This window comes from Lemur catta, chromosome 3, assembly GCF_020740605.2.
Source record: "Lemur catta isolate mLemCat1 chromosome 3, mLemCat1.pri, whole genome shotgun sequence".
Taxonomy (NCBI): domain Eukaryota; kingdom Metazoa; phylum Chordata; class Mammalia; order Primates; family Lemuridae; genus Lemur; species Lemur catta.
This window is the reverse complement of record NC_059130.1, coordinates 52,959,702-52,987,425: the sequence shown is the minus strand read 5'-3', so window position 1 is coordinate 52,987,425 and position 27,724 is coordinate 52,959,702. Positions and strand designations below refer to the sequence as shown.

At 35.7% G+C, this 27,724-nt stretch overlaps 1 protein-coding gene across 6 annotated transcripts in view; it reads left to right on the top strand.

The window, feature by feature from the left end:
* MTF2 (metal response element binding transcription factor 2) overlaps positions 1 to 8,185 on the top strand; it is a 60,299-nt gene extending 52,114 nt beyond the window's left edge. For all 6 annotated transcript variants that reach the window (XM_045547518.1, XM_045547522.1, XM_045547521.1 and 3 more), the window contains 4 exons: positions 3,695 to 3,800; positions 3,929 to 3,981; positions 4,094 to 4,198; positions 5,765 to 8,185. In XM_045547518.1, the coding sequence (XP_045403474.1) occupies positions 3,695 to 3,800; positions 3,929 to 3,981; positions 4,094 to 4,198; positions 5,765 to 6,122 (622 nt within the window). In that variant the 3' untranslated portion in view covers positions 6,123 to 8,185. The remainder of the gene's footprint in view (positions 1 to 3,694; positions 3,801 to 3,928; positions 3,982 to 4,093; positions 4,199 to 5,764) is intronic.
* Positions 8,186 to 27,724: the final 19,539 nt, after the last annotated feature.

Sequence of the window (27,724 nt, the reverse complement as noted above, 5' to 3'; positions counted from 1 at the left end):
CACTCTAGCCAGGGCGACAGAGTGAGATTCTGTCTAAAAAAAAAAAAGAAAGAAAGAAAAAAAGTTAAACTGCAACTTAAAGAATGAGAATGATCTAACAATGTGAAAAACAAAGGGAAAGTACTCCAGATAGCAGAAATAACAAGTGCAAAGGCCATGAGACACGTTCTAGGAACTCAGAGGAGACTAGTGCGGTATGAATGAGGACTAAAGAGGTGTTGGAAAGGTAAAGTGGGGCTTCATCATGTAAAGTTTTGTAGGTTTCATAAGGAGTTTAGGCTATTTTCTAAGAATAATGAGCCACTTAAGGGATTTAATTATCTTTTAAAAGTACTTAAGTATGTTGTTTTGAGAATGGATAGTATAGAGGCAAGAATAGAAGCACGAAAAAATTAAGACTCTTGCATTTGTCTAGGTGAGAGATAGATGATGGGTGCTTGTGCAGGAGTAGGTGGAGAGAAAATAGATTTCAGATCTCTGTTGGAGGCAGAATTAATTGGACTTGCTAATGAGTTCAATTTATGAAAGAAAGGGAAGAATCAATTAAATGATACCCAGGTTTCTGGCTTGAGCAACTGGTGGGTGGTGGTGTCTGCTGCCAAGATCTAGAAGAACAGGTTTTGGCACAATGAGTGAAGCATTCTTCAGTTTCATCCTCAATGAGCTTGAGGTTCGTAGGGAGGGGTATCTAAGGGATGATATGAGATATAGAAAATTATATATGTAAGTCAGGAGCTCATAGCAGAGGTTAGGTGAGATGATAGAAACTTGGAAGCTAATTTATAAAGCCATGAAAATGAATGAAATTACCTAGTAATCAAATAGAGAAGAGAATGTGGCCCAGAATAATGTCCTGATATCATTTATAAATTTGGAGCAGGTGAAATAAGCAAAGGAGACTTAAAATAAGTGATCAGTGAGATAGATAGGAGGAAAGTACGAAAGTTCAGTGTCATGAAAACCAAAAGAAAGAGAGTATTTCAAGAAACATGAGTATATGAAATTGTATTGAATGCTAGTGAGAGGTGGATTAAGATGAGAGAAAAATGTTTATTGGATAAGCTAACATTTTGTTTTTAGTGACCTTGAGAAAGCAATTTCTTTGAACTAGTAAAGATGGAAGCCAGATTGCAGTGGGTTGAAGAATGATTGAATCCAGCACTGCCCAATTTATATGTAAAAACTGGGCTTCTCCTACATATGAGGGACATAGGCAGATTCAACAGAACAATAATAATAGCAATAAAGGAAAGGGGGAAAATAGGAAACTATTTTTAAGAATTCTGAATGAAAAGGGAGAAAGTGGGTAGGAATGTGTTAACACTCAGAAGTTTCCTGTGCAGGGAAGCAAACAAATGGAATGGCAGCTGAAGAGGGGGATGAGACTAGTCAAGTGATGATTTTTTAAAAAATAGATGAGAGATAAGGCCGGGCGCGGTGGCTCACGCCTGTAATCCTAGCCCTCTGGGAGGCTGAGGCGGGTGGATTGCTCGAGGTCAGGAGTTCGAGACCAGCCCGAGCGAGACCCCATCTCTACTAAAAATAGAAATAAAAATTATCTGGACAACTAAAAATATATATAGAAAAAATTAGCCGGGCATGGTGGCGTATGCCTGTAGTCCCAGCTACTCGGGAGGCTGAGGCAGTAGGATCGCTTAAGCCCAGGAGTTTGAGGTTGCTGTGAGCTAGGCTGATGCCACGGCACTCACTCTAGCCCGGGCAACAAACCGAGACTCTGTCTCAAAAAAAAAAAAAAAAATAGATGAGAGATAATTGGAACCTGTTTTTGTGTACTAGTAGGAGTGATCCAGTAGAGAAGAAGAGATTGGTGTAGGAGAGAGAGGAGCTAATTGAAGATATTGTAAAGTCTTTGAGAAGCCAAATGAGAAGGGATCTAGAGCCTAAATGTGAGAATGGCCTTTTATAGGAGGAGAAACATCCTTCTGATGAAATGAGGTGAATAAAGAGAAGATGGGTACAGATGCTGGTTCTGTTATAGCGGACAGTTGGAAGATGATTAAAGTTCTTGCCTGGTAGCATCTCTTTTGTCAATGAAATATGAGGCAAAGATAGCTGAGAGGGTTGTATGGAGAGGGAAATTTAAGGTAAATTAAAGGTATGAAATAGTAATCTTGGAGTAAGAGAATGTAATAATTACATTGTGTTTACAATGTGTCATAGTCATTTGAAGAGTGTAATAAAGTAGATGCTATTTAAAGTTTTCTGAAGGAAAGAATGCTTATTACTCCTATCACTTTTACGTTTTATCACTCTAATCCTTTGCCAGCAATTACCCATATTATAAATTAGAAAAAAGAATTCCACAAACTTTTTCATTCCTATTATGATTTTGACAGGATGCTCTATCTATCTGTGGTAGCTATCAGATCATCTGATGCCACCATATAAGGGTTCAGCTTTCTTTAAAGGCATCCTCGGTTCCTTCTGGGCCCTATGTATGGATTGGTCCTTTTAGTCTTAGAGTATTTTCTTTAGTCCAGGGGTCCTTTATAAATGCTATGTTGATCATCTTTCCAAACAATGTACATTCCCTCCATCTTATTCTTGAGATTTTTGATTGTAGGTCTAGTTCTGCTTTGTTTTTCTAGCTCCCCTACTTTTTCCTGCCTTATACTTCTACTTTTTCCCTCTGACCTTACTTTGGCATCTGGAGGGGTAGAGTTTTTTCTGTTTTTTTCCTCCATTCATTTCTTTTTAGCCTATTTTATAGTATTATCCTTTTTCTCTGTTTTTCTTAATTGAATTTTCCTGGATTACTTTCTCATAGCACTTACCTATTTTATTTGCTTGCTTGTATACACATTTGTTACTTTCTAACTATATTGTGAACTCCTTGGCACAGGGAACATCTTTGTATCCCTATTATCTAACAGGCCCTTTTTGGGATAGCTATTGTTGAGTAACTGAAATAGGTGTTCTGTATATTCCTTTTTTTCTTTTTTTTCTTCCTGTCTATTAATTAGAGATGTCTTTGATTATTGTATTTTTTTCCTTCCTATTGCTTGGTACTTGGCTTTATGTTTCAGAAATAGTTTTCTAGCTCTTTATAGTTTTTCCCTTTAGATGACTCCCTGCCAGTGTAAAGGATTCCTTGCTCTTTTCTTCTTACATTTTGCCACTCTAGGCTTCATTCGCTTTCTGATAATGTCATTCAAGAATCCATGTATATTTATCTTTAAAGGCAACCTTTCTTGGTAGCTACTATAGTTTGAGCAAAGATACTTCCTGGCTTCATGGGGTTAACTGTTAAATTCATAATCATTTTTAATAGTAAATTCTTGAAACATCCCCCAAGTAGTGACAACCTAACTAAATAATTGAACTTTTATGAGGAGTTTTGAAATTTTCTATGCAATATAGTTGTCTGGTTTTTCTTGTTGCTTTTTAAAATCTTTAGGTGGTATATATTTTTCATAATTATGTTAAAGAGAACATTTTCTTCCTGAAACCTTTCATAATGTAGATATCTCTTAAGTTAAGACATATTTATTTAAATTAGAATGTATTATTTATGCATTTGACTGAACTTGTGGATTCAATTTACAGTTAATATAGTTTTTGTTGCCATTAATATAAAATAATAAAAATATACATATCTGATTATATACACAGAGCCATTGTCTTTTTGTTTTCTATGTACAGAGATTAAATACATAATGGTTTTCTGTTTCAGGGAAGTAAGCAATGGCATAGATAAAAAAGGAAAGAAAAAATCTGTAGGTCGTCCACCTGGCCCATATACAAGAAAAATGATTCAGAAAACTGCTGAGCCACCTTTGGTAAGAGGATACGTTGGTATTTGTTCTCAGAGAAGAAGAATGTGTGAAATTACTGAGAAGCTAGTTTTTTTTTTAGCTACCTTTAGAGTATATATTTTTTGCTTTAAGTATATATTTTTGTTTTCCAGGATAAAGAATCAATTTCAGAGAATCCTACCTTGGATTTACCTTGTTCTATAGGGTAAATAGAGAGTTATTTTCTCCTTTCCTAGATATTTTCTTTTGGGGGGAAATTAGTATTTCTATTTGTTATGTAATATAGTTGTTATACCATTTAAATTCTTTTATCTCAGGAGAACTGAGGGAACTGCACATTCATCGAATACCTCAGATGTGGATTTCACGGGTGCTTCCAGTGCAAAAGAAACTACCTCGTCTAGCATTTCCAGGCATTATGGGTAGATATTTTATGTTCTTATTCTTTACTAATTTTCTTCTAGATTCTTTTTCTATGAAAGGTGATGATAAATAATTTTGTAGTAATTGAAAGTGATACAAGTGTGTCAGGTTTTTGATTCCATAAATTGTTAATATTCATTTGAATATATTTGCTTTTAAGAACACAAACATTAGATTTTTTAAATCTGTTAGGAAATTTGTTGTGTGAACAAAGAGGTAGACCAGTGTTGAGGCTCTATTTTTTTCTGTTATGCCTTATAATGCATCTGCTATACAAGTGTGCCTTGCTTAAGGATGATTTGATTTTTTAAAAATACATCAAAATCAGACCCATAAATCCTTTTGTCAGTGAAAGCATTTTAAATTCAGGATTTTTTTTTTTTCCCATCATTAGCAGACTCTCTTCTAATATTTTGTTCAACTCAACTCTTCAGGACAGCTTTTTCCTAAAAACACATCATGTCAGGTATAAAAAGTTTAGTTTACTTTGAGGTCAGAGGTACTATTTTTAAATTTTATACTTTCATCTGTTTAATTCTTGTTTACAATTCAAAAACTGTTCTTATAAATTATGTAAAATTCTAAGTAAAAAAAGTAAAATGTAACCCATTTATTAATGAATGTTGAATAATGTGAGATTTTTTTGGCCTCTTGCTAGGGATTCTGCTAAACTTTTTACATACATTGTCTTACTTAACTCTGAAAACAATTTTTTGGGTTGTAAGTCCTGTTAATCCCATTTTACAAATGATGAAACCGAGACATAGAGGATTTTAAGTAACTGCTTAACATTGCATGTTTAGCAAGTGTAACAGTTGGGTTGTTAACTCAGGCAGTATGGTTTTAAAGTCTTTGAATTTAGCTATCATGCTGTATTCTCCTTGTATTACAAGATCATAAATCATTTAATTTCTGTGCTGAAAAGGATCTCAAAGATTATCTATTTCAACTCCTTCACTTAATAAGTGAACACAGAGGATTAGAGATTTGAATTTGGCTAAGTAGAGTTAGATATAGACCCAGCATAGCCTGACTTCTAGTTTGTACTTATTCCAGTTCATTACATCACTAGGCCTAGAAATGGTAATAAAGAACCTTTATTCTAGTTTGTTATGCTATTGAAGCACATGAAACTGTGTCTTATATATGACTGGTGCTTATTAAATACTTGTTTGAATGAATGAATGTACTATTTTTCTTTTTAATGCTGAAACTAGTGGCAATACCTGACTTATGAGTAGGATCTTGTGGGAAGAATTTACCTTGTTTGGCCTCCTAAGTAAAAAATTTGCTCTGATTCTTTTAAGCTTCGTATTAATAGTACATTGTTAAGGAGGAAAAGCTCTACAAAGTTCAGCTCCAAAATGGTGTGATGGAATCTAAAGTAATGAAGACATGTGATAGTTCATTTATATAGCATTTATTGTTTGGGTTTGACATATTTTTATGTCAACAAGGGTGTATAGTATAGTAGAGTGATACAAAAAAAAATCAGAAAAGATATTGTGTGGGCATAGGATGCTTTGAAAGCTTAGTAGACAATTTAGGCCTTTTCTGTTCCATAGATTATCTGACTCCAGAAAAAGAACACGTACTGGAAGGTCTTGGCCTGCTGCAATACCACATTTGCGGAGAAGAAGAGGTCGTCTTCCAAGAAGAGCACTCCAGACTCAGAACTCAGAAATTGTAAAAGATGATGAAGGCAAAGAAGATTATCAATTTGATGAACTCAACACAGAGATTCTGAATAACTTAGCAGATCAGGAGTTACAACTCAATCATCTAAAGAACTCCATTACCAGTTATTTTGGTGCTGCAGGTAGAATAGCATGTGGCGAAAAATACCGAGTTTTGGCTCGTCGGGTGACACTTGACGGAAAGGTGCAGTATCTTGTGGAATGGGAAGGAGCAACTGCATCCTGACTGTAGGACTGAACATTATGTTCACTGCACTCTCATTTTCTGTAGGTACAGTTCAAAGCCCTAAAGGAGTCTGGCTTTTACTATCTTTCTTAAAAAAAAAAAAAAAAAAATTAAAAAATTTCAAAAAAGGGGATGATACTAGCCTTAACATGTACCTGTCAATGTTATGGATATTGTCATAAAAAGATATCTTTTAAAAACCAGAACAGAGACTTAATTTTTTAAATCTTAAGATTTGTAGAATGTTTCTAGGGTAGGATATTAAAAATGATTCAAACCCCATGCATGGTGTTAGATAATTTTTCTAATTACTCCATTCAGTCAGTTTTTGTGATTAGTGGGTATCAGAGCAAACAGATCATGTAGATAGCACAAGTATTTGGAGAAACATTGTCTGTTTTGTTACCAAAATGTTGGAAAAAATTCATTTCAATACCTTTTAGGTTTCATAAAGTGCAGTGTATATAATGCCTACTGAAAGACTGTAAAATATTGAAATTTTCTTTCAAACAAAGTGTAAAAAAATATATTGAGCCTGTAAATTGCTCTGTGACTAGACTTCATTATCGTCTTAATATATTCTTTGCATGTGCATATATATACATACATGTGTATATATATGTGTGTGATTATGTGACCTATGCAATACAAATTATGGGAATGGGCAGCTTTGGAGTATATATCCCATAATTCTTTTTTCAGGAATAGTTGCAGTATTTACACAGCAGCATTTCTTCTCAGGCTTTTATTGGGTGCTGTTGCTTGCTATGTATGAAGAGAAATGTGTCAGACAAGTTTAGTGTGTTCCGAAGAAGGGTGTGAACAACAGTGTTCATGGGCTTTTTAGAATGCTTTTCACTTTCAGTCCTTGTAACTCAGCTGTTCAGTACCTAAAGCAAATTCAAATAATATGAACATTATCTCCTACTAGAAATAACGTTTTCAAGTTTTCATGGCACATTATGATTGTAAATGTCTCTCAGTTTTAACAGTAAGTCTGTAGGAGTCCCGTGAAGATTCCTGAAATGTCTGTAGTAACTGTTAGTCATGTTTGATCAAGTGTAGTATGAACAAAGTATTTTATTGCACAGGGTTAACAAACAGTATGTTGCCAACTGAGGCTGCTGCTGTTTTATTACAACATTACCTCTTGTTTTTATAAAATGTACCAAGATTTAAATTGATAACTTTATTTTACATGTAAAAAAAAACCAGTTTCTTTTATCACAGTGTTAGAATTGTCTTCTGTTTTGTTTTGTTTTGTTTTGTTTGTTTTCTTTTTTAGCCAAAGAGTAAACAGAAGAATTTTCTTATTTTGGTGGCTATTCATTTTACTTTTAAAAGTGATTGGTGGATTATTAGACTAAACATGGGGGAATTTGCCACCAAAATGAAAAATATGTAAAGTATAGTGATTGCAGAGTGGTAAAAATGTGGGTTAGTACTTATTTATTCCATTAATTGATTATTTGACTGTTTATAAAGAAAGTTGCTTTATTTCTTTAAACATCTTCAAAAGATGATCTTTTCTTGTCACATTATAGCCAAAAGAAGCAGAGAACTTCATTGTCCTGCATTTGGTTCCTGGTTGGCCAGGTATAAATGAGCTTTACAAAAGTGCAAATTAAAAACTGTCACTTCTGTTTACCTCCACCAAAACTTGATTTTCCCCTAGCTATTAATTTAAAGTTGCCTTTCCTGCAGCTGCAATATTTTGAATAACACACAGAGTTTGTGTTGATTTTTGAATGTTTGTTTATATCTAGGGGTAATGAAAAATGTAAATCCCGTGTAACCTTATTCACTCCACCTGTATCATATTATTTCATTTTCCCCTAAGTCCTTTAATTCTAACTGAACACCAGCAGTATTTTTAGAAACTTTCTTTAACATACTTGGAAGACGATTTATCAAGCTGAACTGTCTTTAGACGTAATTATTGTGAATGTCTGTTTTATTTTATCATGGTGGTTCACATGGCTCTGATGTTCAGTTTGTATTTTTGGAATTGCTTTACTTAGAATTAAAACAGACCAACATTAAATGTGTGTATTTTTAAAAGAGCTAATGAGTTTTGCTTCTGTATTTGCTTGAAAATACACACTAGTGCAGTAGTTTTACTGCTTTTATTTAGCTAGGGAGGTAAGGATTTTCTAGTTCCTCTGCTAACATGTTCATCTGAATTAATCTTTATAAAACTTTGCTTTCATTTTCCTCTTATCCCCCTATAATATTAATAGTTGTTGCATGTTCACCTTGAACGGTCTTTAAAAAAAAATAAACTACAATTAGCCAGCTTGTATACTGTATATTTGAGACACAGCATATCTGTATCTTACCTTGTTCCCAAACTTCAAAAAAAAATTCAGACTTTCCAACTTTTCTTTTTACTTACGTAGAAGGTGTTAGAGTTTACACAAAAGGATTTTCTACTTTTTCTTAAAAAAAAAAAAAAAAAAAAGAAACAAAAACCTTTGCCCCAGTATACAGAATTAAAAGATATAGAAATAATATACAGTACTCATTTTAATTTCATTTTTATTTAAAACAAATACATTTTTATAGATACTGTGGTACTAAATGATAAACATGGACTTAGACCCTTAGACCATGAAACTAAGGCAGAATATGAGCTATATGAGTTATTCTATAAATCCTAATATAGGGGTAAAGAAGCCACATCTTGCAAGGTATATTTGGTTACTAATGTTTAACAGAAGTGAATGTTCACTGATGTGTGACAGTTGAGGGTGTCCTCCCCACCCCCTTTTTTCCAAGTATGCATGTTTGGTTTCTATCATTTATATGTTCAGAAGATTTCTGTTACTAATGTTGAGGGTAAAACTACTTCTGTGTTTTGGGCTACTTAGTCTCTACTAGGTACTACTAAATTTTCATTGGAATATGGTCTGACTTACATAGTTCTACCAGACCATTGTATAATGTGATTTCTAGAGTTGAATGAGGATGTGATGGCAAAGGAGATGGCCATGCGATATTGGGAAATAATTTTTTAAAAAAATGCCCTGTTTGTGTGGGGAAATTTTTCTTCTTAATTATATTTGAATACCTCAGTGAATGCACATTCCCACAGTTTCCTTTGGTTTCTTCTGTGGCAGTTGATCAGTCATGTTCTTTCCTCAGGAAAATAAAAACTTGACAGTGAAATGTAAAGTAAGAACTCCATCTGATCATGGGTGCTTTTCTAATTGATCACAGTTAGGAAACCAGATGTCTGTCTGATATAAATTTGGAGATGGGAGAAGCTGTGGAAGCAAACTGGTTAGCAGGTATAATATTTGTAACTTTTAAGTTATTATATCAAAATGTCTTTCAGTAATAGCTGGATCAAAATATTATGCTATCTTTACGTTTAAAATTAGAAAAAGATTACAAATGAACTAGCTCCATCTTTTTTTCTCTCACCCCCCTCATTTTTACCTTAGCTAGCTCCTCTTGCATTTTCTCTTTGTTGGAGAGGAAGGGTATAGAAACTGGATATGTAGTAACTTCTCATTTGTCTAGCATTTACAAGGAATGTGATTTGTCATTCAAGATACCTTTCCACTGGATTTAAGCAAGCAAACAAATGAACAAACAAAACCTTCACAGACGATAAGATGTATTTTTAGATAAAACAAAAATATATCCTGTTCAAAATCATTATTCTACTTTCTGTTCCTTATATATACTAAAAGGTTTCCAATCCCTTTTTTCCCTTCCCTATGACACGCATTGCCAGAGTTTGTGTTAATGTCCTTAAGTGGGCAAAATTGGTTTGGGGGCATGGGTGGCAAAAAAAACCTTAGATAATGGTTTGTATCCCTCCAGAGTTCAACCCTACCTTACAAAAATCGTTACTCCTTAGTATTTAATTACTCTCATTGAGTTTTCTTAAGTATCACACAAGTAGCTTTGACATTGAGTTCATGGAATTTATACAAAATATGTGTAAGATCAGTGCTATGAAACTATGCAAATGGTTGGCTATGTTTTGGAGGACTAATAGCTTGATCTTAAAAAACATACTGGTGGTGTGGTGGCTTATGCCTATAATCGTAGCACTCTGGGAGGCTGAAGGCAGAAGGATCACTTGAGGCCAAGAGTTTGAGACCAGCCTGAGCAAGGGCGAGACCCTGTTTCTACAAAAAATAGAAAAATTAGCCAGGTATGGTGGCGCATGCCTGTAGTCTCAGCTACTCAGGAGGCTGAGGCAAGAGGGTGGCTTGAGTCCAGGAGTTTGAGGTTGCTGTGAACCATGATGATGCCACTGCAGTCTAGCCTGGGCACGTGATGAGACCCTGTCTCAAAACAAACACAAAAAAACCAACAATAAAAACAACAACAAAAAACATGCTGGTGGAGGTAGTCTGTACTGCTTGTTGGCTGCCACTGGCACCCTTGTGGATGATGTTTGTTTGATCTTCAGTGCTTTTGTGTATGGCCTGGCTTAGACAATTAAATAAAACCATTTTATATTTTGTTATTTAATTCTACCAAGGTTATTCATCCCATTGTTTATTATGTCAAATGCTTAAAAGAAAAAATGTTGACAATATCTAAAAGAATCTCTAGCAGTTAGTTAAAAGTAATTTTTTCTTATCAAGCACAAGTTAAAAGTAAGTTCACCAAAGACAGATTGTTTTAAAAATGATTATTTTAAGAAATTAATTTTTTCGGCCTGGTGCAGTGGCTCATGCCCGTAATCCTAGCACTTTAGGAGGATGGGGCAGGAGGATTGCTTGAGGTCTGGAGTTCAAGACCAACCTGGGCAACATAATGAGACCCCATCTCTACAGAAAATACAAAAATTAGCCGGGCATGGTAGCGTGTACCTGTAGTCCCAGCTACTCAGGAGGCTGAGGCAGAAGGATTGCTTGGGCCCAGGAGTTTGACACCACTGCGGTGTAGCCTAAGTGGCAGAGTGAGATCCTGTCTCAAAACAAAAGCCAAAAAAACCCCAAATAAAACAAAGGAAAAAATTAATATTTTCTAATGTTTTACCTTTGCTGGAAAAATTTTTTTTTTCTTTAATTTTTTTAAGAGACAGGATCTCTGCCACCCAGGCTAGAGTACAATGCCATGATCGTAGATCACTGCAACCTCAAACTTCTGGACTCAAGCAGTCTTCCAGCCTCAGCCTCCAGAGTAACTAGCCATGCGCCACCACACCTAGCTACTTTTTTTTTTGTTATTTGTAGAGACTGGGTCTCCAGTGTTGCCCAGGCTGGTGTGGAATTCCTGGGCTCAAGTGATCCTCCCACCTCAGTCTGCCAGAGTGCTGCGATTATATGCATGAGCCACTGTGCCCCGCCTGGAAAATTTTTGAATGAATTTTGAAAATTTGATTACATTGCTATTGTGTATTTATATAAATCGCTAATTTGCATATATAGGTCGATACATTATAACTTAAGTAAATACATAAAATTACTTAAATGTGTAGATGTAAAGTTAAGTTAAATAAGTAAATAGCATCCATGATTAGTAATATATACTTAGTGATGGCTTATAATCAATGTTGTTTTAATTAATTGGCAAAATGCAAATATTTTCTATTACCATTAGTGTAATGTAAGGTAATTTTTTGTATACAGAATTTGAGACAGTAACAAGCAGAGAAGAGATTTTGTGAGAGGTAGCCCTAAAGATAAACTTTTTTCCTCAAGGAGCTATGGAAAGTTAGGGAAATGAAGCTTGTTGAATAGGGTTTGGGGAGGGGAAGCCTATTGGTTCATCTAAGTCTATGGAACCATCGTTCTGGTTTTTGTATCCCTTTGTTACCAAGTCCCTTCCAGAACCCAAGAACATGTTCTATATCCAGTCCATTGATTAAAAGAAATTTTTAAGTAATTTTGCATAACCTTATGTCTTAGATATTCTGGTTTATTTGAACTTGATATAAATTTTCCAATGAAGAATTAATGTCATTAAGACCCATCTTGATACTTCTGTAAACCATAGTTTGATCAGTAAGCAACTTTTAAACCATTTGAATACTAGAAACATTAAAAATGCCTTTTTACTGAAAGATTTTCTAAAATGTATTAAATATTGCATGCTTTTAAAAACACCATTTTTCACATGTTAACCTTTCCTATCTACTGAGAGATTATAAACATTAATTATTGTGTGTTACTACAATATGGTAGTACTCGTGGGAATCTGGGTTTGGGTAGGAAAGTCTTGTCCTTACTCTTAATGACCTAGGCTAGGTGGTGCTTTTATATTTGTCTGATTTTCATGTATCTTCTGTGGGAGTCCCCATGTTAAGCAATGTTTATTCACAGTGCATTGAGTGGCTTTCTCCTTTTCTCTTCTCTCCCACCTATCTTCTAAACATTATTAATTTGCTATAGAGTGGAAAGAATTAAAGCAAGGCTTTCTTGGACAAATAGATAATCATGTCAATAAAAGTTTGAACCTTGTTTTGCCCACAATTCTGATTTTTAAACTATCAGGTTTGTCACAAAAGTAAATGACTTTTTCAATATTGTTCGCTAGAAAAAAGATGTTTTTCATTTTGTTTTTCTTGCTTTCTACCTTGTGAAGTATAAATGGTTGAGATTTTTAGAAATCTAGCAACTGGATATTATAATTGAGATGTAACTGTAATGTAAGCTATAGTAAGTTGATTGTTCTGTAGCTCTCTAATTGTCTTTACATTTCCTTAACATATTTCCAGGCACAAATTGCCTGGTAAAACATAGTAGTATGGTCTTCTATTAACTGATAGGTAAAGTGAGGCTACTGCTAGAGTTGGAGAAAGAAGAAATAGTGTTTTTTGCCTAGTATGGACTTGTCATGTAAGAATAGTACCCTTTTAAGAAATAGCAAACTGATATGACATGGTTTTATTACCTCCAAATATTTAGTAGACATAAAAGAAGCCCTAGAACAGAAAGATGTTATTCTAATTCAATATTCCCATTACTTTATAGGTTAAATGAATACAAGAATTGTTATTTTGGTAATTTGATTAACTTGTTCATACTTTAAGTGCTGAAATTGTTTATATGTGATTAAAATGTCAAGCTTCAAAGGATCATAATTAATTTCTTAGATAATAGTTGTTTTACCAAATTTATGTATCAATGTTAGTTAAATTTGGTCTGTTTCATGATTTTGGCTAAATAGTCAGGAAAATGTATAAAATTAAGATAGTGGTACTGGTTATTGCCTTCATACGAAAGGTATAATGTAATTTTTCTCAGTAGGGTCAATCTCTTGACATTTTTGAAATTTTCAAACATTTAAAAATATTTTAAAACCAAGTACTTAATAGTACTTAAGACTCAAGTGCGTTAAATTATAATTTACATTTATTTTGGGACACTTTCTAAAGGACATACCTGTTCTTATTCATATTATAATCAAGTTTTATCTGCTAATTAAAGATGCTAGTTTTCATAGATAAGCAAAATTAAGAAAACATTTATATTTAGAATTTGGGGGCTTTATTATTGGTTCAAGTTCATATTGAAGTTATTTTTGTATTCCTTCAGCATACTGTGAATTTAAAAAAGCACAGTTGGATAACTTTAGAAACACAACGTAAAAGGAAGCACTGGATTAAAATTCTTTATAGAGAATTTTTTAAATTCTCTCTAAAATTCTTCATAGAGAATCTCTAACAAAATAGAGAGCTATATCTAATGTTAAGGTAGGTCCAAAATGTGAAACTTTACCATTAAGAGCAACATTAAGAATTATATTTTAGTGAAAAAGCATAAAATAGAACTTTATTCACCATGATTATTTTTAGAAGTAGCATGAATTTTTTTTATTATAGTCTATAAGGGGAAACCTTTGCTCTTACATCTTCTAAAATTGTATACTTTTAACATAAGACATTTTATATTGAGAGATTCATCATAAGTATAGGCAAAATACAGTTTTAGTTAAATGAAATTCAGATTTGTTATTTCTTAAGAATCTTATTATTGCTATTATTTCTAAAAATAATTTTCTGTGGCTTTACCATTGAGGTATTTGTATTAGTTCCCTCAAACTGCAGTAACAAGTTGTCATAAACTCAGTGGAATAAAACAACAGTCTCTCACAAAAATTGAGGTGATGGCAAGGTGGTTCCTTTGAGAGGCTCTGAGGGAAAGTCCATTCCATGCCTCTCTTATAGCTTCTCTTTGTAGCCAGCAATCCTTGGACACATCACTCCAATTTCTGCTTTGCCCTTTATGCGGATTTTCCCTATTTCAAATCTCCCTCTCCTTTCTCTTATAAGGACAGTAGTTATTGGGTTTGAGGCCCTCCCTAAATCGAGGACCATCTCATTTAGAGATCTTTAAGTACATCTGCAAAGACCCTGCTTCTAAATAAGGCTACACTGAACAGGTATCAGGGGATAGGACTTGGACATATCTTTTTCGGGGGACACGAGTCAATCCACTGCAGTATTATTACTGGATTTTTTTTGTGTGTTTCAGTTCTTCTGAAAATCGTTTAGATTTAAAATTCTGTGTGGTTGTATTAAGTGTTTATTCAAATTCAGCAATCACGTGTTCAATGCCTGTAAGTTGTGAAGAGAGAGATGAAAGATTAAGAGCCTTGCTCTGAATTCTTAAAGATGCAGGCATAAATACAACTAAATTTGAGTTGAAATGTGATAATAACTGTGGTACAAAGTTCCATAGGAAGGACTTATTGAAGGAAATTATATTTGATTTTTGGTTTTGAAGTATAATAGGATTTTGACTGGCAAAAATAGGATAGTATAAGAAACAACATAAATAAATTCAAAAAGGTAGAATTTTGGGGGTGAGGTTGAAGGTATTGTTTATAGAATGGTATAGTCTTGGGGAGTTAGGACGTAAGCATGAAAGTAAGCATGAAAGCATTTGAAAGTATATAAGTATCCAAATATGTGTTATGTTGCCAGAGAAATGAGATTGATTTGTACTGCAGTGTTTGTTAGGCTATGCCTTGAAGGGTGGGGTTAGCTTGAATAGAGGCTAAGGGAGAGAAAATCTCAGCTCAACATGAAGGAGCAGAATAAGAAAAGTCCTGGAATTGAGAATGAACATCTTACTCAGCATTTGAGTGCTTAGTGTTTTCCAAGACACTTTAGTAGTCCCTCTTTATCCATGGTTTCAGTTACCTGCAGTACAAAAATAGTAAATGGAAAATTTCAGAAATAATTCATTAAGTCTTAAATTACACGCCATTCTGAGCATTGTAATGAAATCTCACACCATCTCATTCTGTTCTGCCCTGGACAAGAATCATCTTTTTGTCCAGTATGTCCATGCTGTGTGTGTTACCAGATCATCAGTAACTTTAACCTATGATCAAGTTTAATTTATAAATCAAGAGATTAACAATAATAAAATAGAACAATTATAACAGTATACTGTAATAAAATTTATGTGAATGTGATCTCTCTGTAGTTCTCAAAATATCTTATTGTACTATACTCACCCTTCTTGTGAGGATGTGAGATGATATAATACAATGCCTACATGGTGAGATGAAGTAAGGTAACTGCAGAAGGTCAGTAGTTTGCTTTGTGTATCTTGAATCATCAAGCCACGGTGATGTCAATGGTTAGATGTTGGGAGAAGACAATGTCGATAGTTGGGGATCCTCAATAGTTGAAGTTTGTTTGCCGAAACCTTTTGGAAGAACATTTTAATCAGAAGTTGTGTCTTTCTTTTTAACTCATCAAAGCATTGCTGCAGAGATTGTGATCCTTCATGTGGGTGACTTTAATGCTGCATTCCATCCAAGGAATGCATTCCATACCTTCATCCTTTAATTTTTGTGAAATTCAAAACATTTTAGTAAATTTCAGTTACATCCACATTGCTGGTTCTGTTTCAATTTCTTCATCTTTATCTTCCTCTCCCTCTGGTAGGTCACTCAACCAGTTCTTCCAATTCTTCATTTGTTAACACTTCTTTATGGCCTTCCACTTCTTCATCAAGCATATCATAGGTATGTAGGCCTTGGAAAAAACATAGTATAATATATATAAAGTTTGGTACTATCCGTAGTTTTAAGAATCCATTGTGGGTCTTCGAACGTATTCCTCAAACATAAGGGGGTCTGCTGTATTGGTGGAAAATGTGAAATAAGTAAGGTTACCCCCACCGTTACTATCCTCATTGCAGGGAAGATAAGAATGTATACATTTAGCTATTTAAAGGGGTCAGAGTGGCGAGAAATTTTAAGGGAAGTGAGAGATTACTGTTGCCTTGCTGTAGCGGACATTTGGCAAAAAGGAATTATTAGGGAAGACTTAATGTAGGTAGAATTTAGATTGTAGCATGAATGATAAGGACTTTCAGAGAAGTGAGCATGTCAAGGCATTCCAGGGTACAGGAAGAATAAGTAATGTTAAGTGCACACACAGAAAAGGATGGTTGAGTTTGGATAGTGTGTAGCAAGGTTGGAAATGATCTGGATTCTGATCAGCATGACTGCTATGCTAAAGTACGTTTTAGGAAGATTAAATTGGTATCAGTATGTAGGAAGGATTAGAGAGAGAAAAAAATGTGAGGTGCAAAAGCCAGTTAGGCCTAATCTAAATCTAGGTAAATCTGAAGTAGGAGAAGCAACAGGAATGTTGAGAATGTGTAAGAAAGTGTGATCAGGGAGATGAGTTGATAGTACTGAGCAGGTAAGGGGTCTTTAAAATTGATGGATATGGGAGGCTTATGATGTCACTAAGTAGGGGGAACAGAAGAGGAATAGGCTTGTTCAGAGAACAGTAAGGAAAAAAAATGGGTTTGGCTAGATTAAAAGGTTGATGCTTGAAAGTAATGGAAGAAATAGTTACAGAAGTAGAGTACAACTGGATTATGGAAAGTCTTGAATACTCTAGTTCTTAATAGCTATGATTTCTGCCAGGTGTTCTCTAAAAGCTTATAAAACTTGCTCTTCACCTTTTGTAGTATTCCATGGTATGAATATACTAAAGTTAACCATTCACTCTAGTTGAGGCCTTTTGTGTTGTTTCCAGTTTTTGGCTCTTACAAATGAAACTGCTGTGTACATTTGTGTTTAAGTTATTATTTGAACATAAGTTTTCATTTCTCAGGGATAAATGTCCAAGACCATAAATACTGGATTGTATATTACATGCCTGTTTATTTTTATAAAAAACTGCCAAGAATATTTCACAGAGTGGCTCTATTTTATTTAATATATCTTAGCAGTAATGTATGAGTGATCTACTTATCCAGTTTCTCTTGCATCCTGGCAAAATAGCTCTAAAATTTTTTTTGAAGCTCTGGTCTCTTAGCTTCCTCCTACAAATGGCATTAACTTGCTTTTAATGAAAGTTATTGAAATCAAGGGTAGAAAGGTTAGGTTTAGTCCAGCCTTTCATTGGATATTGGATGTAAAAGCAACCCCTTTTCCAACTTTTGATCATTATTGCCACTTAACACTTCCAGGATTGGGGAGTAGTATCTTTCTTTATGAAGGAGTTCATATCAGTTTGGATAACTGATTCTTATTGCTCATTTTACTGCTTCTCTGTTTCCTCCCAGTCTGCTACAGAAGGCACATTAATAAATCTAAGCCTGTTAAAACAGAAACAAAAACAATTCAAGAACTGAAATGACAGGATTCTTGTTTTTAATGTCATCATATTATTGGGCTGTTAATTCATGGTCAATGAAAACCTCCAGGTTTTATCCCTACCCTGCATTTTCTTGTGTTTTCTTTCAGGTGCAAGGATCCAGAATCATCTCTGTGTGCCTTCTGTATTTTTTATTTATTTATTTATTTGACACGGTCTTGCCCTGTTGTCCAGGATTACAGGCGTGAGCCACTGCTCCTGGTCACCTTCTCTTATATAACCTCATCCTAGGTCTGAATTATTTATTCTTTGCCCTTCCCTTGGACATACATTAGGTATAGTATGGCTGTAGTCTGTGACAAAAGCCTTCCAGAAGTCCAGACACCTGAATGTGATGGTAGTGCAAAAGCAGGTGCCTAAGAATTTCTGCGTGCTTGCGGGGGAAGAGTTGCTTGTCTAGATGGTACGAAGGAAATGACTAATAATATAACCAACCTACACCAAGCATTGTAGTTTCTTATATGCTATTTTAAGATGTTACTTAAAATATTTTTAAAATAAAAATAAAATGAAATAGGCTCAAGGAGTTAGTTTTGATTTCCCAAGAACACATAGCTAGAAAATGGTGCAAGGATAAATGACAGAATTTCATATTGTGTTAGTTAAAAATTAAGATTCCTGAGCCATACATATTCCAGACCTGAAGAATCATTTTCTGGGGTGAGTCAAAGAGTGGAACAAGTGCTTATTTAGCTTTCCAAACTCTGAGAATTTATGATATCTGCTTCTGCACATTTTGAGCACCTTTTAGGTACAACGCATGTTTAGGCAACACATGAATAACTACATATATAAACAGAATCCAGTGCAAAGTAGAATGATGTATAGTGCAGAGCTATGGGTTTTCAAAATGGGAGAGGAGAGCACTTTTTATTTATTTATTTTTTTGAGAATTTGCTGAATTTATTTGTCAATTCCAGGAGTCTCTTGGCAGAATCTTTCAGGTTTTCTAGATAGAAGATCATATCATCAGCAAAGACCAATAATTTGACCTCTTCTTTCCCCATTTGGATACCCTTGATTTCCTTTTCTTGCTTGATTGCTCTGGCAAGGACTTCCAGCACTATATTGAATAAAAGTGGTGACAGTGGGTAACCTTGTCTGGTTCCATTTCTAAGCAGGAATGCTCTCAGTTTTTTCCTGTTCAGTATGATGTTGGCTGTGGGTTTGTCATATGTGGCTTTTATGATTTTGAGGTATTAGGTTGGTGCAAAAGTAATTGCAGTTTTAGCATTGTTGAAATTTGCAGTTTGATATTGGAATATGTTCTTAAATAAATGTGGTTATGTTATACATCATTTTAATTTACATTTCTCACTTTATGTCTTTTGCCTGATGACTTATTACTTTCAGTTTATTTTATATTTATTTTATACTATGGAAATGATGTTAGAAAACAAATTCCAGTAATTTTCTTATTCGAGTTCAAAATGGACATAAAGCAGCAGAGACAACTCTCACAACATCAAAAACGCATTTGGCCCAGGAACTGCTAACAAATGTACAGTGCAGTGGCGGTTCAAAAAGTTTTGCAAAGGAGACGAGAGCCTTAAAAATGAGGAGTGCAGTGGCCGGCCATCAGAAGTTGATGACCAATTGACAGCAATCATCAAAGCTGATCCTCTCATAACTACATGAAAAGTTGCTGAAGAATTCAACATCGGCCATTAGCTCGGCATTTCAAGCAAATTGGAAAGGTGAAAAAGCTCCATGAGTGAGTGCCTCATGAGCTGACTGAAAATCGAAAAAATCGTTGTTTTGAAGTTGCTTCTTCTCGTAGGCAACAACAGCAAACTATCTCTCAATCAGATTGTGATGTGCGATGAAAAGTGGATTATATATGACAACTGGCAATGACCAGCTCAGTGGCTAGACCAAGAAGAAGCTCCAAAGCACTTCCCAAAGCCAAACTTGCACCAAAAAAAGGTCATGGTCACTCTTTGGTGGTCTGCTGCTGGTCTAATCCATTATAGCTTTCTGAATGCTGGTGAAACCATTCCATCTGAGAAGTATGCTCAGCAAATCTATGAGATGCACAGAAAACTGCAACAGCTGCAGCGGGCATTGGTCAATAGGAAGGGCCCAATTCTTCTCCACGACAATGCCTGACTGCATGTTGCACAACCAGTGCTTCAAAAGTTGAATGAATTGCGCTACAAAGTTTTGCCTTATCTGCCATATTCACCTGACCTCTCACCAACTGACCACCACTTAAAGCATTTTGACAACTTTTTGCAGGGAAGAAGCTTCCACAACCAGCAGGATGCAGAAACTGCTTTCCAAGAGTCTGTCGAATCCCAAAGCACAGATTTTTTACGCCACAGGAATAAACAAACTTACTTCTTGTTGACAAAAATGTGTTGATTGTAATGGTTCCTATTTTCGTTAATAAAGATATGTTTGAGCCTAGTTATAATGATTTAAAATTCACAGTCAGAAACTGCAATTACTTTTGCACCAACCTAATACATTCCATCTATACCTATTTTGTTAAAAGTTCTTATCATAAAAGGGTGCTAAATTTTGTCAACTGCTTTTTCTACGTCTATTTAGAGGATCATATGGTCTTTGTTTTTGCTTGTATTTATGTGGTGAATCACATTTATAAATTTGAGTGATTTTGAACCATCCTTGTATCTCTGGGATAAAGCCCACCTGGTTGTGGTGGATTATTTTTTTGATGTGCAGCTGAATTCAGTTTTCTAGGATTTTATTGAGAATTTTTACATCTATATTCATAAAGGATATTGGTCTGTAGTTTTTTTGTTGTATCCTTTCCTGGCTTTGGTATCAAGGTGACATTGGCTTCATAGAATGAGTTGGGGAGGATTCCTTCTTTCTCAGTGTTACAAAATACTTTCTGCAGTATAGGTACCAGTTCTTTTTAAGTCTAGTGAAATTAGGCTGTGAAACCATCTGGTCTGGGACTTTATTTTGTTGGAAGAATTTTTATTGCAGCTTCAATTTTTTTACTTGATATTGGTCTGTTTAGGAGTTGTTTCTTCCTGATTAAGCCTAGGGAGGTTGTGTGTTTCCAAGAATTTGTCCATTTCTGCAACATTTTCAAGTTTATGTGCATATTGATTTTTATAGTATTCAAAATAATATTTTGTATTTCTGTAGTATCAGTTGTAATATCTCCTTTTTCATTTCTGATTTTCTGTTTCTGGTTAATCTAGCAAGAGGCCTGTGTATCTTTTCAAAGAACCAACTTTTTGTTTTATTAATCTTCTGTATAATTCTTTTGGAATCGATTTCATTTAGCTCTGCTCTGACCTTATTTATTTCTTTTCTTCTGCTTGGTTTGGGATTGGTTTGCTCTCCCTTTTCCAATTCCTTAAGACAATTTATTAGATTGTCGATTTGTGATATTTCTGTCTTTAGGATGTACGCATTTAAAGCTATTAATTTTCCTCCTTAGGACTGCTTTTGCAGTATCCCATAGATTTTGGTAATTTTTGTCCCCTTTATCATTTAGTTTAAAGAATCTTTTGATTTCCATCTTAATTTCCTCCTTGACTGAATAATCATTCAGCAGTAGGTTGCTTAATTTCCATGACTTTGTGTAGAGTTGAGTGTTTCTATTGGAATTGATTTCTAACACATTTATTCCACTGTGGTTTAAGAAGATGCATGGTATAATTTCTGTTTTTTAAAATTTGTTGAGACATGTTTTGTGGCTTAGGTTGTGATTGATCTTAGAGAATGTTCTGTGAGCTGATGAGAAGAAAGTATATTCAGTAGTTTTGGGGTAGAATGTTCTGTAAATGTCTCTTAGGCCCATTTATTCTAGAGTCCTGTTTAAGTCCATTGTTTCCTTATTTTCTGCTTGGAGAATCTGTCCTGTTCTGTGAGAGTGGTGTTGAAGTCCCTGGCTATTACAAAATGCTGTTGTTTATCATTTTGTTCAGATCAAGTAGGATTTGCTTTATGAATCTGGGTACACCTGTGTTAGGTGCATAGATATTTAGAATTGTTATGTCTTGTTGAATTATTCCCTTCACCATTATATAATAATGGTCTTTGTCTTTCTTTTGTTGATTTGAAGTCTATGTTATCTGATAGGAGAATGGCTATACCAGCTTTCTTTTGGTTTCCATTTGCATGGAATATTGTTTTCCATCCCTTCTTTTTTTTTTTTTTTTTTTTTGAGACAGAGTCTCACTCTTTTGCCTTGGCTAGAGTGCCGTGGCGTCAGCCTAGCTCACAGCAACCTCAAACTCCTGGGCTTAAGCAATCCTTCTGCCTCAGCCTCCTGAGTAGCTGGGACTACAGGCATGTACCACCATGCCCGGCCAATTTTTTCTATATATTTTTAGTTGTCCAGATAATTTTTTTTCTATTTTTGAGTAGAGATGGGTCTCGCTCTTTCTCAGGCTGCTCTCGAACTCCTGACCTCGAGCGATCCTCCTGCCTCGGCTTCCTAGAGTGCTAGGATTACAGACGTGAGCCACTGCGCCCAGCCCATCCCTTCATCTTGAGTCTGAATGAGTCCTTGTAAGTTAGATAGGTTTCCTGGAGACAGTAGATACTTGGATTGTATTTATTTATCCATTAAGCCAGGCTGTGCCTCTTCAGTGGAGCATTCAAGCCATTCATATTTATTGAAAGAATTGATAAGTGGGGTTGATTTCTGTTCATCCTGTTGCATAGAACTTTATTGCTTTGTTTTACCTCTGGAGCTATTGCGGTAACTGGATTCTGAACATTAGGATTTGGATGATTTTACACTGGTGGGTGTCTGTTGTGCTGATCAGTGTATCATGCAGATCTGAGTACTTCCTGCAGGGCAGGTCTGATCTTCACAAATTCCTCAGTATTTGCTTGTCTGAGAAAGTCTTTATTTCTCCCTCATATAAGAAGCTTAGTTTTGCAGGATACAAAATTGTAAGCTCGCCATTATTGTTTGAGAGTACTGAGAATGGGGCTCCAGTCCCTTCTGTCTTGTAAGGTCTCAGTTGAGAAGTCTGCAGTTAGTCTGATGGGTTTTCCTTTGTAAGTTACCTGATGCTTTTGCCTTAAAGTTTGTAGGAGTTCCTCTTTCATGTTAACTTTGGCCAATCTGATGACTAAATGTCATGGTGATTGCCTCTTGGCGATGAATCTCCCAGAAGTCCGTTGTGCTTCTAGTACTTGGATGTCCAGGTTTCTAGCAAGACCTGGGAAATTTTCCTCAAGTATTCCCTCAAATAGGTTTTTTACCCTTGTGTATTTTCTTCTTCACCCTCAGGGATGTCTATGATTCTTGTTAGGCCTCTTTACATAATCCCATATTTCTTATAGGCTTTTTTTGTTTCTCTTAATTCCCTGTTCTTTCTCTTTGATTGACTTAATTCAAAGGTGGTGTCTTCTAGCTCTGAGAGTCTTTCTGCTGCCTGATCTGGCCTACTTTTAAGGCTTTCCACTGTGTTTTGTAATTCCTTGAATGAATTTTTCATTTCCAGAAGCTCTGATTTTTTTAAATAATTCAATTTCTTTAGTGAATTTTTTTTTTTTTTTTTTTTGAGACAGAGTTTCACTCTGTTGCTGGGGCTAGAGTGCTGTAGTGTCAGCCCAGCTCAGAGCAACCTCAGACTCCTGGGCTCAAGCAATCCTCCTGCCTCAGCCTCACGAGTAGCTGGGACCACAGGCATGCGCCACCAAGCCCAGCTAATTTTTTCGATATATATTTTTAGTTGTCCAGCTAATTTCTTTTGATTTTTTTTTTTTTTTTTTTTTTTTTTAGTAGAGATGGCGTCTCGCTCTTGCTCAGGCTGGTCTCAACTCCTGAGCTCAAACAACCCACCCGCCTCGGCCTCCCAGAGTACTAGGATTACAGGTGTGTCTTTGGTGAATTTTTCATTTGTTTCCTGTGTTGTTTTTGTGCTTTCTTTATGTTGGTTTTCTATTTTCTCTTGTATTTCATTGAGCTTCCTTACAATCCGTATTTGAAATTCTTTATTGGTGATTTCAATATTCTTGGTTGGTTTCCATTGGTATAGAGTTATTTTTTCTTTTGGGTGTGTCCTTTTCTCTGATGTTTCATGTGTCTGGAGATCTTTTGCGGATTTCTTCTCATCTGGAGCAGCTTTTGCTTATTTTTGGATTTTCTTTTGATTAGATAATGGCACACCCAGTTTAATCTCTGAGACAGTGAGTGGTGTTTGTGGGTAAGACTCAATTACACCCTATATGATTGAGTCAATATATGTTGCAAAGGGCATGCAAATTAAAATCCCTCAGTAAAGTGGTGCTTGTCAGGAAGGAACAAGCTGCAATGTTGTTTTTGGGTCCTGTGACCAGTTCTTAGTCTCCTGAGGGGCCACTTGATTGCCCCAGGGGGTAGGTGTGGTCCTGGAACTTCAGGCGAGTCCTTTTTCTCCACCACGGCAGAGGTGGGTAGGGGAGTGAGGCTGGGTGGGGCTGGGTCCGGTGAGGTTGCCCTCAGGCTCCACCAAAGCTGGCAAAGTATCTGTTTCAGCAGGGGCCAAAGGTCTGCTCCAAGGGCCAAAGGCTTCCAGGCAAAGCCACCAGGAAGGGGCTGCAGTAGCCTCACCCAATCACAAATCATTCCTTGCCCCCAAGCAATGTGACTGAGACCTGGGGTTACAGTATCTCTTCTGTGGGCCTGTCTCTGGGTCTCCAAAGACCAATCCCTTAATATGCCAGGGAGAAGCACGCTGGTCCCGAGTTGCCCAGGGGGTGCCCGAGCAGGTTCAATGTCTCTCTGCCTTGGGGTGTGCCCTGCCCGAATGGAGTCACCTGGGAAGCGGCACCAGGGAGGGCTGGCGGGTAGGGAGCTCACAGTCTGATTACCCCTCAATCTGCTGCAGGACCCCCAGAGGAAAAGCCTGAGCCCCACACTCTGGGAGCACCAGTGTGGTAGGTGCACCAAGAGGAAAAACAGTTCCTGCAAGCCTGGGCAGGGCCGGGGAGGGGAGAAAAAGGGTCTGAATGCAAGAAAGCTAGCACTCTGGTCATATCTGTCCACCTCACTAGAAGGTAGACCACCCAGAATGTCCAGACAGCGGGGTCACAGAGACCCCCCACACCCACCAGCTTCCTGTGGCTCCCGCAGTCTGGGCCAGAGTTGGGAACAGTTTGTGTGGGAATGCTGCAGACGAAAACTGAGGGGTTGAAGCTCCCTGTGGAGGACAAAGGTGCATGGTGGGTAGAGAAGCAATATGGTGCCTCCCTTTTCAGCTTGGGTCTGCAGTGTCAGGGAGTGACCCCAAGGGTGCCAGCAGACTGGTGCTTCATCCTCATGAAGCTCCCAGTTCACTGGTGGCAACAGCTGTTGGGGTTGTGGGGGTAGAAAAGCTCTCCAGCAGCTCAGGAGCCCACTGACTGCCAGAGGTGTGGAGGGATGAGAAATAAACTGCTCCACCTACCCTTCTTGCTGGACTCCAGGCCTCTTGGGGGTTGATCTCTGCTGATATCCTGCTTCTTTGTGTTGCTATCCACAACTCCTCTATTTCTTTTTCTTATCCTATTTTCAAAAGGCTTTGTGCTTAGCTCCTTACCACACACAGCTTCAGAATTTAGCATAAGTCTTGAGGTGCAAACCAGCAGTGTGACAGACACCGTACTCCTTCCAGATTTAAACTAGAGTGTGCTCCCTTGAGAGAGAGCAAAGGAACCTTGATGGACTGTCCAACATTTGCTCTTAAGATCAGTTTGGTAATTCTTAGAGTGAGATTCTAAGATTTCACAAGAATCACGAGCGTGTGTGAATTTCCTGGGTCTGCCCTAACAAAGGACTACAAACTGAATAGCTTAAAATGACAGAAATGTTTCCTCTCACAGGGGTGGGAGCCAGAATTCTGAGATGGTGTCAGTGGGGCTGGTGCCTTCTGATGGCGCCGAGGGAAAATATGCTCCTTGGTCTCTCCTGATGGTTGGTGCCATTAGGAAAGCGTATTTAATCAAGACTGAGATCAAGAAAGGCTTTAATGAGTAGACAGCATTTACAATCTTTGATAGTAAATTTTATTATATTTACTCAGTTCAGTACTCATAATACATTGCTCATTTAAGATGGCTGTCTGTTTATAAGTATACAGCAATTTCAGCAACACTGATTGTGAATTATTATGCTCCAGATGGAAAATCATTACATGATGAGTCAATTTCTTTTAAAAGTTTAGGGAAATAATTTTTATTTGAGGAGGCATATAATTATAAGTACTCATTTTTGACATGATGATGTTTAAGAATAAATGTTTACTATAAAATTACATTTCAATTTGTAATTTATTTAAATGCTATCTATCTTTCAAACATTTATCTTGCACGTCTTGACATTCACATGAAATAATCATTAATCATTTATTAATCATCATTAATCATCCAAATGTGAACTGGAGCAAGCTCTAGACCTTGGTTAATTATTGTAGTATTTTAAAATTCTATATAGTTAAAAACCAAAGATAAAATCAGCTGTAAAGTGGCAAATAGCTTACTGAATTTTAGCATAATTTTAATTTAGAAATGGAATAGCAACTTAAAAAAAAACCATATGAAGCAGATAAACAATATGCCTTTAGAAATATTAAAGATTCTTGTTCTTTGCAAATTTTACATTTTTTAGTTAATACAGGTAACATGCTTCTTAAATATCTTTTTGCTTTGTGTCTATAAAAATAAAATTATCCTTAATATTCCTAAATTGTTTTCCAAATAAAGCCAATATTATTTTTATATGGTAAGAAGTTACAGAATCATAGGTTTGAAATCAGTGGTGCAAATCATAATATGTAGATAATGATTTAACAACTTCAGTGTTGGGTAAGGAGTCAGAGTATAGTACAGTAACAGTCGTATATAAGAGGTAGAATTCTTAATCACAGTTTTATAGAAAAGATGCAGTAGTTTATATTTGTATCCTGCCTTATTAGTTATGGTAAGTTTACGTCTCATAATGAATTTAATAGAGGGCAAAAGGGACAGCTCTTCATAGGCAATGATCTTATTGACCCTTGTTCTGCAAGTGTTATAGGGACTACTCCTAGACACCTGAAGCACTTTCTTGGCCAATTAAGGTAACTAACTGATCATATATGGCATTTACTCATTTTTTAAAAAGGCTCCAAGTAGAGAAATCTAAGCTTCTATTCTCCCAAGAGCTTAATTAAGAAGGAGGGAAATGTCTCTTTCTGTACTACTCTGAGTGTAAAGTGTAAATGAAATCACTATCTCTCAGATATCATTATTGCTTACCAAGAATTCCATCAGTGTTAACCTATAGATGGGTTCTATACTCAAATTTTTAACTTGATTGTTTGTAACTCACAATATACTTGTAAACAATATTACAAATGGGTATTACTTAAATATTCTGTTTCATTCATTATGAAATTAAATTACTAGTACTAGGATGGCAGAGACTTTTTATGTATGTATGAGTTATTCACATTTGGGTGTTTCGAATCCTTACTTCCATGTCAATAAATATTTATCATAAAGGCCATTTTACAAAAGTTATAATAAAAATTGTAATAAATATGTACACCCAATGCTAAAACTTACAGTAGGGCTTATATTTCTTAAAATGTACCTGAATACTATAAAAGATAATTCAAAACAGAATACTTCTAGAAAATAAAACTGATGGCCAAATATAGTTTCTTCCAATTAACTGGAAATTAGTCTATGATTTATATTAAGATTGGGATGTCACGATGAGCCCATCAGATTCCAGGTATTTATTTAAATTTCCATGTAAGTGAACTTTATGTTGGATCAGGTACTCTCAAGCTTACCTAAATTCCTTTTTATTGTTTATCATAATTTTTAGAACTTAGAAAAGGAGACATTTATTTATGTTAGGCCCAGATCTGTTTAGCAACATCTCCCTCAAAACTGCTGATAATAATGTATTATTCAAGTCAGTAATCATGTTACAGTTAACATAACACTGTTGAAAGGTAATATAAAAATAAACTTATTTTAACTCACATTTAATTTAAAAATCCTATACCTTACTTAAGGGTTAGACAGAATGGGTCCTTATGGAGACCAA